Source organism: Scylla paramamosain, unplaced genomic scaffold, assembly GCF_035594125.1.
Source record: "Scylla paramamosain isolate STU-SP2022 unplaced genomic scaffold, ASM3559412v1 Contig32, whole genome shotgun sequence".
Lineage (NCBI taxonomy): Eukaryota > Metazoa > Arthropoda > Malacostraca > Decapoda > Portunidae > Scylla > Scylla paramamosain.
Window position 1 is genome coordinate 675,968 of NW_026973697.1, and position 14,033 is coordinate 690,000.

Genomic DNA, 14,033 nt, shown 5'->3' on the forward strand with positions numbered 1-14,033 from the left:
TGAGCAGTTACCTTCAAGGGACGCTGTCTTCCGAGCGCTGGTGGCCATGCGGGAGTTTAGCGTCATGATCAATCACAGCCAGACTAGAGACGCGGGAGGTGGAATTGTTACCGGTGAGAAAAGTGTAAGAGGCAGACCAGTAATTGTGAACGACTCTAGGTAGGAAAAAGGGAGTCCGTTGTGTAACTTAATCATTCACTCACTTATGTTAAGACTGTGAAATGTATGAAATGTAAATGCAAGTTCGATAATTTACTACAGTTGAGAAAATTTATTATGAAGGATCCCTGCGAAAAAAAAAATAATAAAATAAATAAAAAGTCAGTAACCTAACCATTCACTCACATGAATAAAGACTTAGAGAGGCATGAAATATAAATATGCACAAGTTCAACAGTTTACCACATCAGAAAGAAACCTTTGAAAACTGTACCATTCACTCAAATAAATTAAAACTTATAGAGGAGAGGTATAAAATATAAATGCAAGCTCAATAATAATAATAAAAAGAGATGTTTTACTTGAAGGCTTCTTAAGATAAATTGGAGGAAGAGCGGAGGAGAAGCAGGAGTGTGGCTTGGAGTGGAGAAGGAGACACACTGGAGGAGGGAAGAAGGGAGGGAGGAAGGAGGCGTGGAGGAGAAAGGTGGAAATTAAAGGCATTTTGAGGGTGGGAAACGATATGACAACACTGGTCGTAAGAAAATGAAAACCGAAGGAGGAGGAGGAGGAGGAGGAGGAGGAGAGAACAAAAATATGAGAGGAAGAAGAAACGTTGACGGTGTTAGAGAAGAAGAAGAAAAAGAAAAAGAAGAAGAAGAGGAGGAGGAGAAAAAGGAGGAGAAGAAGGAGGAAGAAGAAGAGGAGGAGGAGGAGGAGGAGGAGGAAGGAACGAACATAAAAAAAACGAGAGAGAGAGAGAGAGAGAGAGAGAGAGAGAGAGAGAGAGAGAGAGAGAGAGAGAGAGAGAGAGAGAGAGAGAGAGAGAGGAGAGAAACAGCAGCAGCAGGAGTTGAAGGAAACAAAGAAAAGACGGAGAAGAGGAGGAGGAGGAGGAGGACGACAACGACGAAGAGAAAGAAGCAGACGAAGAAGATAAAAATAGAAGCAGAAGAGGCAAGGCAACAGCGGGAGGTGAAAGAGACATCCATGTTACTGTTTAATCCGATTTTATGAACCTACCGTAAAATAAATACACTCTTGACGTTTCCTCCTTTGCTTCCCGGGGGCAATTTGGAGGCTGTCGCAGGGAAGGCTGTTGTGGTGTGTTGGCGGGCCGGGACAGCTGGGTGGCGGTGAAGTGTCCGGCGCACGTGGGGATGCTACTCTATTGCTTGTTGGTGCCAGATCAGTTTTGTACTCCTGTTTGAAGAGGATCATCCCATTTGACGTGGAATTGCTGGAAAGAGAACAAAGAGGAGGAGGAGAAGGAGGAGGGAGACTAAGAAAAAAGAAAAGGAAGAATGCAAGATACTAGCGAAACAAAATTTTGATATATTAGGGGCAGACAAATTCACATGTTGTTTATAGAAGAACACGTGGAGGAGTAAGAGAAAGAGAGGCTAGAAAGGGGAAGAGAAAGAACACAATATACTAGAGAACTAGAAAAGAAATTAATGTAAATAATAATAATATATATATAAAAAAAAAGATCAAGAAATTTCCCAACGTTGTCAATAGCAGTAATCGAAGAGAACAGTACCAACAGTTACAAAATGACCATGAGAACACTAGAAAAAAAAAAAGGTTCGAAAAAAAGGAAAGAACAGAACGTGCGCGTATGAAAACAAACGAAGAACAAGTGGCTGGCATGACGCAAGTGGCTAGTCACGGAATAACGAAACAATAACGTCACACCTAGCAATCTCGTGGAGCTCGTTACGGCAACACACAGATCAAAACGCAGGTAGGAATAATGAACTTACGTCAACCGGAACAGGAGACAGAAAAAAGGAGGTTGTAAAAATATGAACATAACTCTTTCTATAAAATTATGAAATATGAACATCCTAAAGCAACGCCAGCGAAGTGAAAAGCCTCGTTTCCCCCAAAAGTGACGCAAAATAGTTTCCGCCGTCATTAGTACACCTGCACCTTGCCGCACGTGTCGCCCGCAAGGAAGGTGAAAGGTGACACGCTCAGGGTGACACGCGCGGGAGTTTTTACGTAAGTAGATACCATTCACCATCCCAGAGAGAGAGAGAGAGAGAGAGAGAGAGAGAGAGAGAGAAGCGAACAGGGACAGAAAGATTAACAGACAGATAAACAGTAGAGACAAGATAACTATGTGAGATATCTTGAAATCTATGGAATACTACGTCTTCCTATATATATAACATTAGCTTGATTACTGAGAAGACAGTGACTAAATATAAATCTAAAAGTAGTAGCATGAGTGACAGAATCTATATGCGTCGTGAACTCTGTCATTACTCCATTGCTCTTTTTTTTTTTTTTTATATGCTACAATTGTATAACTTTCCACATGACATACACTATTCATCTGATACACTATTCATCTGACATTTTACAGCAACCACGGAACGGAATATTACGGTATACTTTCCCAGTCCTCGTTCTCGGCACTGACACCTTGATAACACAGTGAAGTATATTATTAGCTAAAGCCAAACTCCTTGAAAACCTCTCAGTGCAGACAAAGAAACCGCCAAGCTGACCATCCGTGTCCAGTGTGAGGGCAGTGATACAAATCAGAGCACAGAGGTGATTTTATTTACGTGTTGGTGTGAGAGTCAATTGTGGTGCAGGGATTGGTGGTGTTGTCTGCGTCATATTACAATTATCAGGAACAATACTACCGGAAGTTGAGGTGTTTCATCATTGGCGAAGCGTGAAACGTGACTATGCCTTCCTAACGCTTCATTTGGTGTGATAACGATGATTAGCACGAAATGTTCAGGATGTAATATATAAGCTTCCATACAAATTCTAGCTAGTCACTTTCGAATACACACACAAACACACACACACACGTTTTTTTTATTTAGTAGAGGAGAGTTTATCATTAACTAATTCTTGTATCAGTGTGCGTATATATATTTTTATACTGAAGCATCCTAGTGGTGTTTTTTTCTCACATAATTACCTGCACCCTAGTAATTGACGTGTGACATATAGCCTGGCTTTTATATGGACCAGTCTTTTTTTTATCTATTTTTCTGTTCCTCTTAGTATTTACGGATGGATGTCTGCCAGCATCAAGCCGTCATCTGATAATTAAATCATTCTCCCCGAAACTTCTTCACGCTGCTTCCCAAACTTGGACGGAGCGATATTAAAAGTTTCATCGCATTATCCTGCTTAGGTTGATTCCGTTATTAAGCGATACCGCAGCTTGTCCTCTTCAAGTCCAGTCCTGCTCGTAATTTCTCGCGTGATATATTTTGCCGCGACAACGAGTGTCCTACAGCGTGCCTTCAGGATAGCGGAGAAGTTTGCGTCCTTGTGTATTTCAGCAGATCACATTCACATTTTTCTGTATTAACTTTCACGTCTTCTGTATTAACTTTCACCGCTACAAGACACGTCATTCTTTAAGTAACCACTCCGGGATGTATCTTTTGTTCTGCAGCCACGTCTAAATACTTTACTGGCTAAATATTGGAAGGGCTATTCTTTTATTTATTTTTGTTTCGTAGATGTTTGAAATTATTTTAGGCAGTGCTATTTGTGCACTGAATTGTTGTATACCGCAGTAAATGTTCAAATTATTAAGTGCTGAAATTAAGCTGGTGTTGTTATTGTGTACGTGTATTCAGTGTGAGTTTGGATAAAATATGTATGGTTAGAATTATTCATGTTGCTGGAATACAGAATTGAGTTTATAGCAGGAATGTGGAATTATAGATATGGGTAGAATTACATGAGTGGATGAAATATACACAAAGGTGGAATTCACTCAGTTTTTTTCTGATATGCTAAGCAACGTAAAGTAATTTTGTTTTGTTTTTTCCACCGATTCATACAACCAAGATTACAATTATGGAAGTACTGACTGGCATAGTCTGTCACGATAAAAAGAAAAAAAAAGAGTTCCCTGATAGATGGAAAGAAAAACAAAGACAAAGAAAATTAAAAGAAAAAAAAGAGAAAAAAAAGTATAATTAAGAAGAGGACGAGGAAAAAGACAAGAGGGAATAGAAATAGAAACTTAATAATACTGAACTATATGTAGTATTCAATTGACCTTTACTGATGTATAAAAGAGAAGGAGAAGAACAGGGAGTAAAAATAGGAGCTTAATAATAGTGTATATGTTGTAGTACTGAACTGATCTTTACTCTTACTCAGCCTGCACTGTCCCCCCCACCCACCACCCCTTACCCCTTCAATGTGCATGGCCGACACTGACTGCAGCATAAGAAGTGTGTTAATCTCAGCTCACATGTCACCTTGTCCACTGGTGGCACTCGTGGAATGTTTAATGCTTTGCTTGGACATTTCGACAGAACTTCCCCAGGTTGCGTTTTCTTTGCTGCCCGGTGCGGGAATTAGATGTTTGTGGTGAGCAGGTGTTGATTTACAAGATTCGTTCTTCGTTGATACTGTCCTCCTTCTTCTGTTTCTCCTCCCTCTTTTTTTCCTTTTTGTCCTCCTCCTACTTTTCTTTTTCTATTTGTTTTCTTTCTTTTCTGCTTCTTTTCAATTTTGTTTTTGTTTTTGTTTTCTTTTCTTTTTCCTCCTTTGTATTTTCCTCTTATTTCTACTCCCTCTTTTCTTCCTTCTCCTCGTCCTTCACTTCTTTTTCTATTTTTCTTTTTTTCTTTTCTTGTCTTATTTTTCCTTCCTCTTTCTTCTTCTTTCTCATCTTCCTCCTCTGATTCCTGACAAGAAGCACATTGTATACCAGACGTCTCGAGATTCATGCATGACCCTGAGTTTTGTCAATAAATCGAAGAAGAAATATACTTCAGAATCTTATGAAATGTCTTACCGCTTCACCAAATCCACGAACAGAAACAACAATTTGCTCGATCCTGCGAAGCTCGATAAAAGAAACTGTAAGAATAAGATTTTTTTTGGGGGGGGAGGGGACATGATGAAGTTGTGTATATATATTTTTTTATAAGAATATGGATGTGTTGAAAATATTGATAGTTGTCATTTATAGTAGTATACGAAGTAGATGAGTGAATGAAATAAGTACATATGTGTAGATAGAGAAGTCACTTGAATAGACAAATAGTTAAGTCACATGAACTAATCACACAATCCTGAATAAAAAATAAAATTGTGTAAACGAGTAGATAACTCATAATAGATAAATAAATAGAATAGATATAGAAGTCAGATAAATAGAAGGATACCTAAATAAGAACAAACACAAATTAACAAAACAAAACAAAACAAGAAACAGTAAAAACCCTTCAAATTCCAACAGACGAAGGGCGAACACATGCACCACAGCTACACTCAGGCAATGACACCAATGACGCTTCACTAATCAAGATGCCAACACTCAAGAAGAACCAATGGCCGTGACATTACCGACTCCTGACTAATACACTGGCGGCCCGCAACACGTGACACCTGACGGCCCTGCAGTGAGCGGCGGGGTGGGGAGAGTGGAAAGGCCTGGCGTGTGAGAGAGGGTGGAATCAATCTCTCTCTCTCTCTCTCTCTCTCTCTCTCTCTCTCTCTCTCTCTCTCTCTCTCTCTCTCTCTCTCTCTCTCTCTCTCTCTCTCTCTCTCCCTCCTCGTACTTTTGTTGCCCCGCGCTCAACTTCGGTGCACCGCCACACAGACGCGGCTGAATTACAGAAGCGACGTAAAATCCAATTCGAAATGAGACTTGTCCGGTTGCTACCATGATACTGTCTGCTTCTGGGACTCACTATCTGTATGAGGTGCCCCGTCACACAAGTAAGCGGCTTTATTGGGGCAGGAGGACACGGAGGATAAAGAAGAAGAGGAGGAGGCCAGAGGGTACAAAGGAAAGAGAGAAAGAGAGGGAGAGGGCAACAGTAGCAATTATTATTATAGTTTATTATAGTTTATTGACAGAATTTTGCGATTACAAGGAGCTTAAAGTAAAAATCATTTCACTAAAATCATTATATCATATAAAAAAGAGCTACAAATAAAAATTCTGTCCAGATAAAATTAACCAATTCACATTGCAAAAAACAAACTTTCTCCAAACTTAACTCCTAAAAAATTCAAACTCCCTTTCTTTTAAAAAACAAGAACATTTTAGCCGTAAAGCTTTAACACATCGCAAACATAATCACATAAAGTGCCTAATAAAAAATTCAAACTCCCTTTCTTTTAAAAAAAACAAGAACATTTTAGCCGTAAAGCTTTAACACATCGCAAACATAATCACATAAAGTACCTAATTTACCCTTATACTTCATTAAACTGGTAAAACTACTAAAATCCAACATATTATATCTAGCCCTACAGTCCCTTGACAAAGAACAATTTAACAAAACATGAGACTCATCTTGTACTGCATTACTATCACACATACACAGTCGCAACTCTGCTGGTATTCCATTCCTTCTACCTGTCTCAATTTTTAAATCATGTGACATTAGTCGAAGCCTCGTAAGGGCCTGCCTTTTGTAGTCCGGGACAAACTCATTGCTGACATAAACTGGATGTACTGATAGTTCAGGGTTAATTACTGATCTGTACGCCACATACTTAGATGCCGTCTCGGGTTTTTCTCTAATTTTTATTTTGACTATATCCAGTGGATTTACGTTATCTCTATACTGTAGTGCCTTCATCACAAATTGATACCCTGGAGTATTAGCTACTCTGCACAACTCAAATGCAACATAGAATGGTTCTTCAACGTTCGGTTCCCTTAACTTTGATTCTAGAAATTTCCTTCTCCTTTTCGCTATGACATCAAGTACAGGTGGAATACCTGATTCAATAAGACACATGTCGGGGCTTGTAAATTTCCTTACCCCTAGCAAGTTCTTTACTGCTCTATTGTATTGAACAATTATCTTTCTAGGATTATTTGTCAACCATGTTTCTGAGCTATAAAGAAGGGCAGAAGTGACAGCAGCATCAAATACTTTGCGCTTGTATGTATATGGCATAATGTTATTTGCTGCACAAAAAATTGCAAATTTATCGAGTTGCATCTCATTCACGGTTTCGTGAAGTTCCAATACTGTGTTCATCTTTGCATCATCACAAATCCATGCCCCAAGGTAAAGATACTTATGAACACAGTCTATCTTGATGTTACGAACAGTTAACGGCAATCTGTCTTCATCTGTACCTCGCACTACCATAAGTTTTGTTTTCTTTTCATTAAGTACCATTCCATATTCTTGGCAATAATCCAACACTGCGGTTAACTTTCTCACACACATTTCTTTAGAAGTAGCTAGTATTACCATGTCATCCATAAGAAGGAGCGTATGTAGTTTCCCCAAGAATCCATCTGTATCTACACACCTGTTTATCATCCTAACCACCTCATCCATGTATATGGTGAATAAGAGACAACTCGATGGAGATCCTTGGCGGACTCCAACAGTGGCATCAATAGTTGCAGAACGTAACACACTTTGAGTACAGGAATACATAGCTTGTATAGCACGCAACATAACCTTACCACAACCACGTGATTTAAGCAATTCAAGCAATTTACCTCGAGGCACTCTATCATATGCTTTGCTGTAATCTATGAATAACATATACAGCTTCTTTTTCTTATAATTAGCCAGGTCACATAATAATCTTAACGTCATTATTTGTTCGACACATCCTCGACCGCTTTGAGCACCTGCTTGACATTTATCAATACTTGTCCATAGTTTTAATCTGTTCAAAATTAAGTAATCATACAATTTTGCCAATGTATTCATAATGGATATGCCTCTGTAGTTTCCACATTCAAGTCTGTCTTTACCTCCTTTGAAGAGTACAAAAAGTTTGCTACAACCCCATGAAACTGGATAACACACATTAAGAAAAACAACGTTAAACATATGTAAAAAGAACATGATCCAGTCAACAGGTAAAGCTCTCATAATTCCTGGACAAATACCAACATAACTTTTTCTAACATTCACATCCTTGAGTACTTTATCTAATTCTTGTACAGTGAAAGGTTCGTCTAATACGGGTATCGTTGGAGTCGAGGGGTGGACTGATTGTTTTCGATTTTTTTAGTCTGAACGTTTTCGACAGACTAACATGTTTAAGAATGAATATTTTCGACAATGATTTGGCAACTTAGACTGATTATTTTCGATGGTTCTGCAATATATTTTTCAATCATGATTATTTTCGACACATTAAAAACATTGGTTGGAATGTTTTCGAAACTAAATAAACTTCACTATGAATGTTTCCGACAGTAAAAAAATATTGAACTGAATGTTTTCGACACTAAAAAATGGTAAATTCTGAATGTTTTCGACACTGGATAAAATGAACTGTCACATCACGTCACGTTTAGACTTAAACAAAAGACTATAAAGACTAACCTAACCTAACCTAACCTAACCTAACCTAACAAGATAATAATCAAAATGTCTAAAATGGCTGAATGAAGTATCGAAAATATTCCAAAAAATATTGATTTAGGTCAATGATGTGTCGAAAATAATCCAAACTGTAAATAGCTAGGTAATTGTTGTGTCGAAAATAATCCAAAACGGACACTAAATGTGTAAGAGTTGTGTCGAAAACAGTCCAAAAAAACATAAAATGGGCTGTCGAAAATAATACTTCTTGGCAAGAATCGAAAACATTCAGTTTAGATTACTTTTGTAGAAAATCGAAAACATTCAGACTAAAAAAATCGAAAATAATCAGCGACCTCGAGTCGAGTCATCTATACATACAGTGCGAATACTATTAGTGTGACACTCATTATTTAACAAGCTCTCGAAATGGGTCTTTAGTTGATCGTCTTCAGGTTGTCTGTGTTCGTGCGTATCAATATTCCCTGACCAGTTAATGGCCTTCCATATGAACTTAGCATCATTTGTTTCTAATATCCTTCTCCAGCGCGGCAACGTTCTGTCCCACGTTTCTTCCTGCTGGTCGAGACGTCCACATCTGTTCCTACGAGCAGCTTCATGAATAATTTCACTGCTCGATCTGAAGGCTTCAGAAATATTTTCAATACTAACAGCGTCCGGATTCGGTGGATCGAGACTTAGCAATTCGGTACTGAAATCATGTAAGTTTACGGTGTCATATCTTGGACTTTTCCACATCGACTCGTTTGCACGTATTCTTCGGTATGACTCACCCAGACCGTTAGCTCGTTCTAACAGCTCTGTCGGGGAAACTTGAGTCATTTCTTTAGTAGCGAGATCTACGCAAATTGGGGCGTGGTCGGAACCTTTAACTGACTTGTTTACCTCGACCGAACTGACAAATCTTACGCAATCGGAAGTAACCACGCACAAGTCAATCTCCGATGTCCATCTTGATCCTCTTCTAAAAGATAAGTCACCTCCTAAGGTAGTTCCTTTTCTGTTCAGGTGATTCATCACAACCATATTGTTACTTCTACACATGTTACGCAACATACGCCCGTGACTATTCACTACCGGATCCTTCACACCATCATATCTATAGACACTTCCATCACCACACGATAACACAATCATGTGATCCAACTCGTGCATTAAAATCACCTAAAACAACTACGTCACGAGTGTTCAAACACATCTCACTTAACGCTCGAAACGGTGAAGCTTCGCAATATAGTGAGTCTTCTGGAGGTATATAAACACCACCGAATTTCACATCTTTACACACCGATAAATTCACCCATATCATGTCATCTTCCTCCATGTTTACATTGGTCACATATTGCATCAACGCACATTTGATGAGCAACATAACACCACCTCTGTTACAGCCTACTCTTGACTTATTGTTATACATATAGAAACCAGGTACGCTTTTTTCATACGCACTTTTAACCTCTAACAGCCAAACCAGATCATATTGCATTAAGAACTTAAGAATTTCCGGATCATTCAATTTTTCCCTTACTCCACATACATTCCATGAACATAATTTCAACACACTGGAATTTTCTTTGTATTCAGAAAAAAATATGGTGAAAACTTATCGATTACATTGCCATCCCTTAACAACACACGTCTTTTCCAATCATAACTAATAGACACACCCACATTTCCTGGCTTTTCTTTTTCTTCTCTTTCACGTTGCCTCAACCGCGCCATCTCCTTTCTCACTGCCGGGTGTACATCCTTCTTGACATACACAGAAGAGAGAGGTCCTTCAACTGATTTCAAGTTCTTTGCCATCCTCACGATCTCATTACGTTGATTTCCGTCTCCCACCACGACAAGAAGCGGTCGTTTCCTACGCTGGTCCTCTTTTCCGAGTCGTTTGATTTCCCACGCTGCAGGATCAACGTTTTGCTGATATCCAGTCGCTGCTATCACATTGCGTACTTTCTCAGCATCGTTGCACCCTGTTACATCGCTCTCTTCTGTCAACCCAGTAATAACTAAATTTCTCTTCCTCTCCTTGTTGTCCAAAGATTCTAAAAATAACTGTTGTTGTGAAATAATATGGAATGCTTGGTCCAACTTATCAGACAACTGCTCCACTTCTTGTTTAATGCTGGCCATGCCTTTCACTTCCTCTTTTAAGCTTCTTATTTCCTCCAATAGATCATTATTAGATGGTTGTGTAGAGGCATCAGCTGTTAGTAGAGTTGTAAGCGCTCTCTTTAGTTGTGGGTTTGTCATTTTATTTATATCTGTTGGAGCCAACGCTCTGACAGTAGCTGGATCTTCATAGGTTGTCATGTTCACTTTGTTACGCACTTTATGACCTAGGTGCTGGGGCTTAAGTGTTAGGAGCTCGTCTTCTTACTACGTAGCAGAGTGACAGCTTGCTTTATGTGATGTGGTGCTTTATGTGGTGGCCTTTATGTGGTGGGTTTGCGACCTTGCTTGACGCTGTGTGGTGGTGTAGAAAAAAAAGCACGTATATGTTATGCAATCCTCGTAAAGTGTTTTCATTGTTCTTTTGGACAGGAGAGAGATAAAATTGAACGTGTGAGGGGAAGGTTTAGAGCGTGGAGGAGGGAAGTGAAGGCAAGGGCCGTGGATGGAGCATAACGAGCGAGGCGAGGACAAAAGTACAGTGAAAAGGGAACGTTGAGTCGACAGTGAAAAGTTTATTACGTGCTTTCTGTCTGTATAAAACGCTTGTAAAAATTGACTCTATACCCACCCACACACACACACACACACACACACACACACACACACAGAGAGAGAGAGAGAGAGAGAGAGAGAGAGAGAGGTGGGGGGAGGAGGTGGTAGTATATATACAATAGGTACGTTTTTATTCTTCATTTTTCCTTTTTTAAATTTTATGTTTCCTTCCCAGACGCCAAAATGTCAGACGTACCTGCATGACAGTCACTTTAATATTTCCTTCCTGCGAGCTTCGTGTCAATTTAGGGAAAAGTGTCTTAAACGCCACGGCTTTTCCTGCATGAGTGCTTGTAATTTCAACGTTTACGGGGCTAAATGAAAACATGCTTGCACACACACACACACACACACACACACACACACACACACACACACACACACACTGAATTCTAGACGAGGTGCAGGAAATACTTTCTCTCTTTCAATGTTATTTTTTTCCCTTCAGAGTGACGTGACGTGTACATAAAACCAACACATTATCAGGAAAGGAAAAGTTATCTCCTTTTTCCTCCTCCTTTCCAGTCCCTTCTTTCCTACTGCTTTCGTTACCCACTTCTTTTTTTTATTTCTTTTAATCCTTTTCCTGATTTTTTTTTTTTGTGTGTAATCATTATATTATTCCTTTTTTTTTTCTTTTATATCGTCATCAGATTCACAAATATTATGTTTAGATACATTAATTTCATCACTTTTTCACTCCTTTCATCAACCACTTTTTTTTATTCTTGTAATCCTTTACCTGACATTCATTTTCTTATATAATCATTATATTTCTCCTCTTTATCTCGTCTCCTTATCGGATTCAAAGTCTCGAGTCTAGATGCATTAATTTCATCATTTTTCTCCTCCCCTCCTCAGACCTCGTCGAGAAGACACACACCTGGGCGTCTCCAGGATCCTTCTGACACACAGGTAAGCCCACGTGTCCATTACAAGTCGCTCAGGTAGAAATGAGGTAAGGATCAAGGCTTACCTAAGATCTGCTCCCTGTCCCTCCCCCCTTCTCTCTTTTTGTATTATTCTTTGTATTAACTTAACCTGCTCTCGTGCCCACGCTCTTGAATCTTCCGAGTTTTCCACCATCTGGCTACGACTACAGAGTCATTCTCATACTAAATTTATCTGTGCTGTATACCTCTCTCCTAACTCCTCTGACTATAAGAAATTCTTTGACTACTTAACTTCCAAAGTGGAGCACATTCTGACCCTCTTCCCTTTTGCAGAGATCTCCATTCTTGGAGACTTCAATGTTCACCACCAGCTTTGGCTTTCCTCTCCCTTCACTGACCATCCTGGTGAACTAGCCTACAACTTTGCTATCCTCCATGACCTAGAGCAATTGGTGCAACACCCTACTCGTATTCCTGACCGTCTTGGAGATACGCCCAACATTCTTGACCTTTTCCTGACCTCTAATCCTTCTGCTTATGCTGTCACCCTTTCTTCTCCGTTGGGCTCCTCCGATCACAATCTCATATCTTTATCTTGTCCTATCACTCCAATCCCTCCTCAGGATCCCCCTAAGCGAAGGTGCCTCTGGCGTTTTGCCTCTGCTAGTTGGGGGGACCTGAGGCGGTATTTTGCTGATTTTCCTTGGAATGACTACTGCTTCCGTGTCAGAGACCCGTCTTTGTGTGCTGAGCGCATAACAGAGGTGATAGTGTCTGGCATGGAGGCGTACATTCCTCACTCTTTTTCTCGTCCTAAACCTTCTAAACCTTGGTTTAACACAGCTTGTTCTCGTGCTATACATGATAGAGAGGTGGCCCACAAAAGGTACTTAAGCCTTCCTTCACCAGAATCTCATGCACTTTATATTTCTGCCCGGAACCATGCCAAGTCTGTTCTCCAACTAGCCAAAAACTCCTTCATTAACAGAAAATGTCAAAACCTTTCAAGATCTAACTCCCCTCGTGATTTCTGGCATCTAGCCAAAAATATCTCCAATAACTTTGCTTCTTCTTCTTTCCCTCCTCTACTTCAACCAGATGGCACCACTGCTATCACATCTATTTCTAAAGCTGAACTCTTTGCTCAAACCTTTGCTAAAAACTCTACCTTGGACGATTCTGGGCTTGTTCCTCCCTCTCCTCCACCCTCTGACTACTTCATGCCTCGTATTAAAATTCTTCGTAATGATGTTTTCCATGCCCTCGCTGGCCTAAACCCTCAGAAGGCTTATGGACCTGATGGGGTCCCTCCTATTGTTCTCCGAAACTGTGCCTCCGTGCTTGCACCTTGCCTAGTCAAACTCTTTCAGCTCTGTCTGTCAACATCTACCTTTCCTTCTTGCTGGAAGTTTGCCTACATTCAACCTGTTCCTAAAAAGGGTGACCGCTCTAATCCCTCAAACTACCGTCCTATTGCTTTAATTTCCTGCTTATCTAAAGTTTTTGAATCTATCCTCAACAGGAAGATTCTTAAACATCTATCACTTCACAACCTTCTATCTGATCGCCAGTATGGGTTCCGTCAAGGCCGCTCTACTGGTGATCTTCTGGCTTTCCTTACTGAGTCTTGGTCATCCTCTTTTAGAGACTTTGGTGAAACTTTTGCTGTTGCCTTGGACATATCAAAAGCCTTTGATAGAGTCTGGCACAAAGCTTTGATTTCCAAACTACCCTCCTACGGTTTCTATCCTTCTCTCTGTAACTTCATCTCAAGTTTCCTTTCTGACCGTTCTATTGCTGCTGTGGTAGACGGTCACTGTTCTTCTCCTAAATCTATTAACAGTGGTGTTCCTCAGGGTTCTGTCCTGTCACCCACTCTCTTCTTATTATTCATTAATGATCTTCTAAACCAAACTTCTTGTCCTATCCA

General features: G+C 39.9%; 1 protein-coding gene across 4 annotated transcripts in view; it reads left to right on the forward strand.

Moving 5' to 3' along the window:
• Positions 1-14,033, forward strand: part of LOC135097802 (solute carrier family 35 member F3-like) — a 75,205-nt gene that overhangs the window by 28,336 nt on the left and 32,836 nt on the right. For all 4 annotated transcript variants that reach the window (XR_010266138.1, XR_010266139.1, XM_063999856.1 and 1 more), the window contains one exon: positions 12,072-12,125. Coding sequence is in view for 2 of the 4 variants with exons in the window: in XM_063999856.1 (XP_063855926.1) it covers positions 12,072-12,125 (54 nt within the window). In the remaining 2 variants the exon portion in view is untranslated. The remainder of the gene's footprint in view (positions 1-12,071; positions 12,126-14,033) is intronic.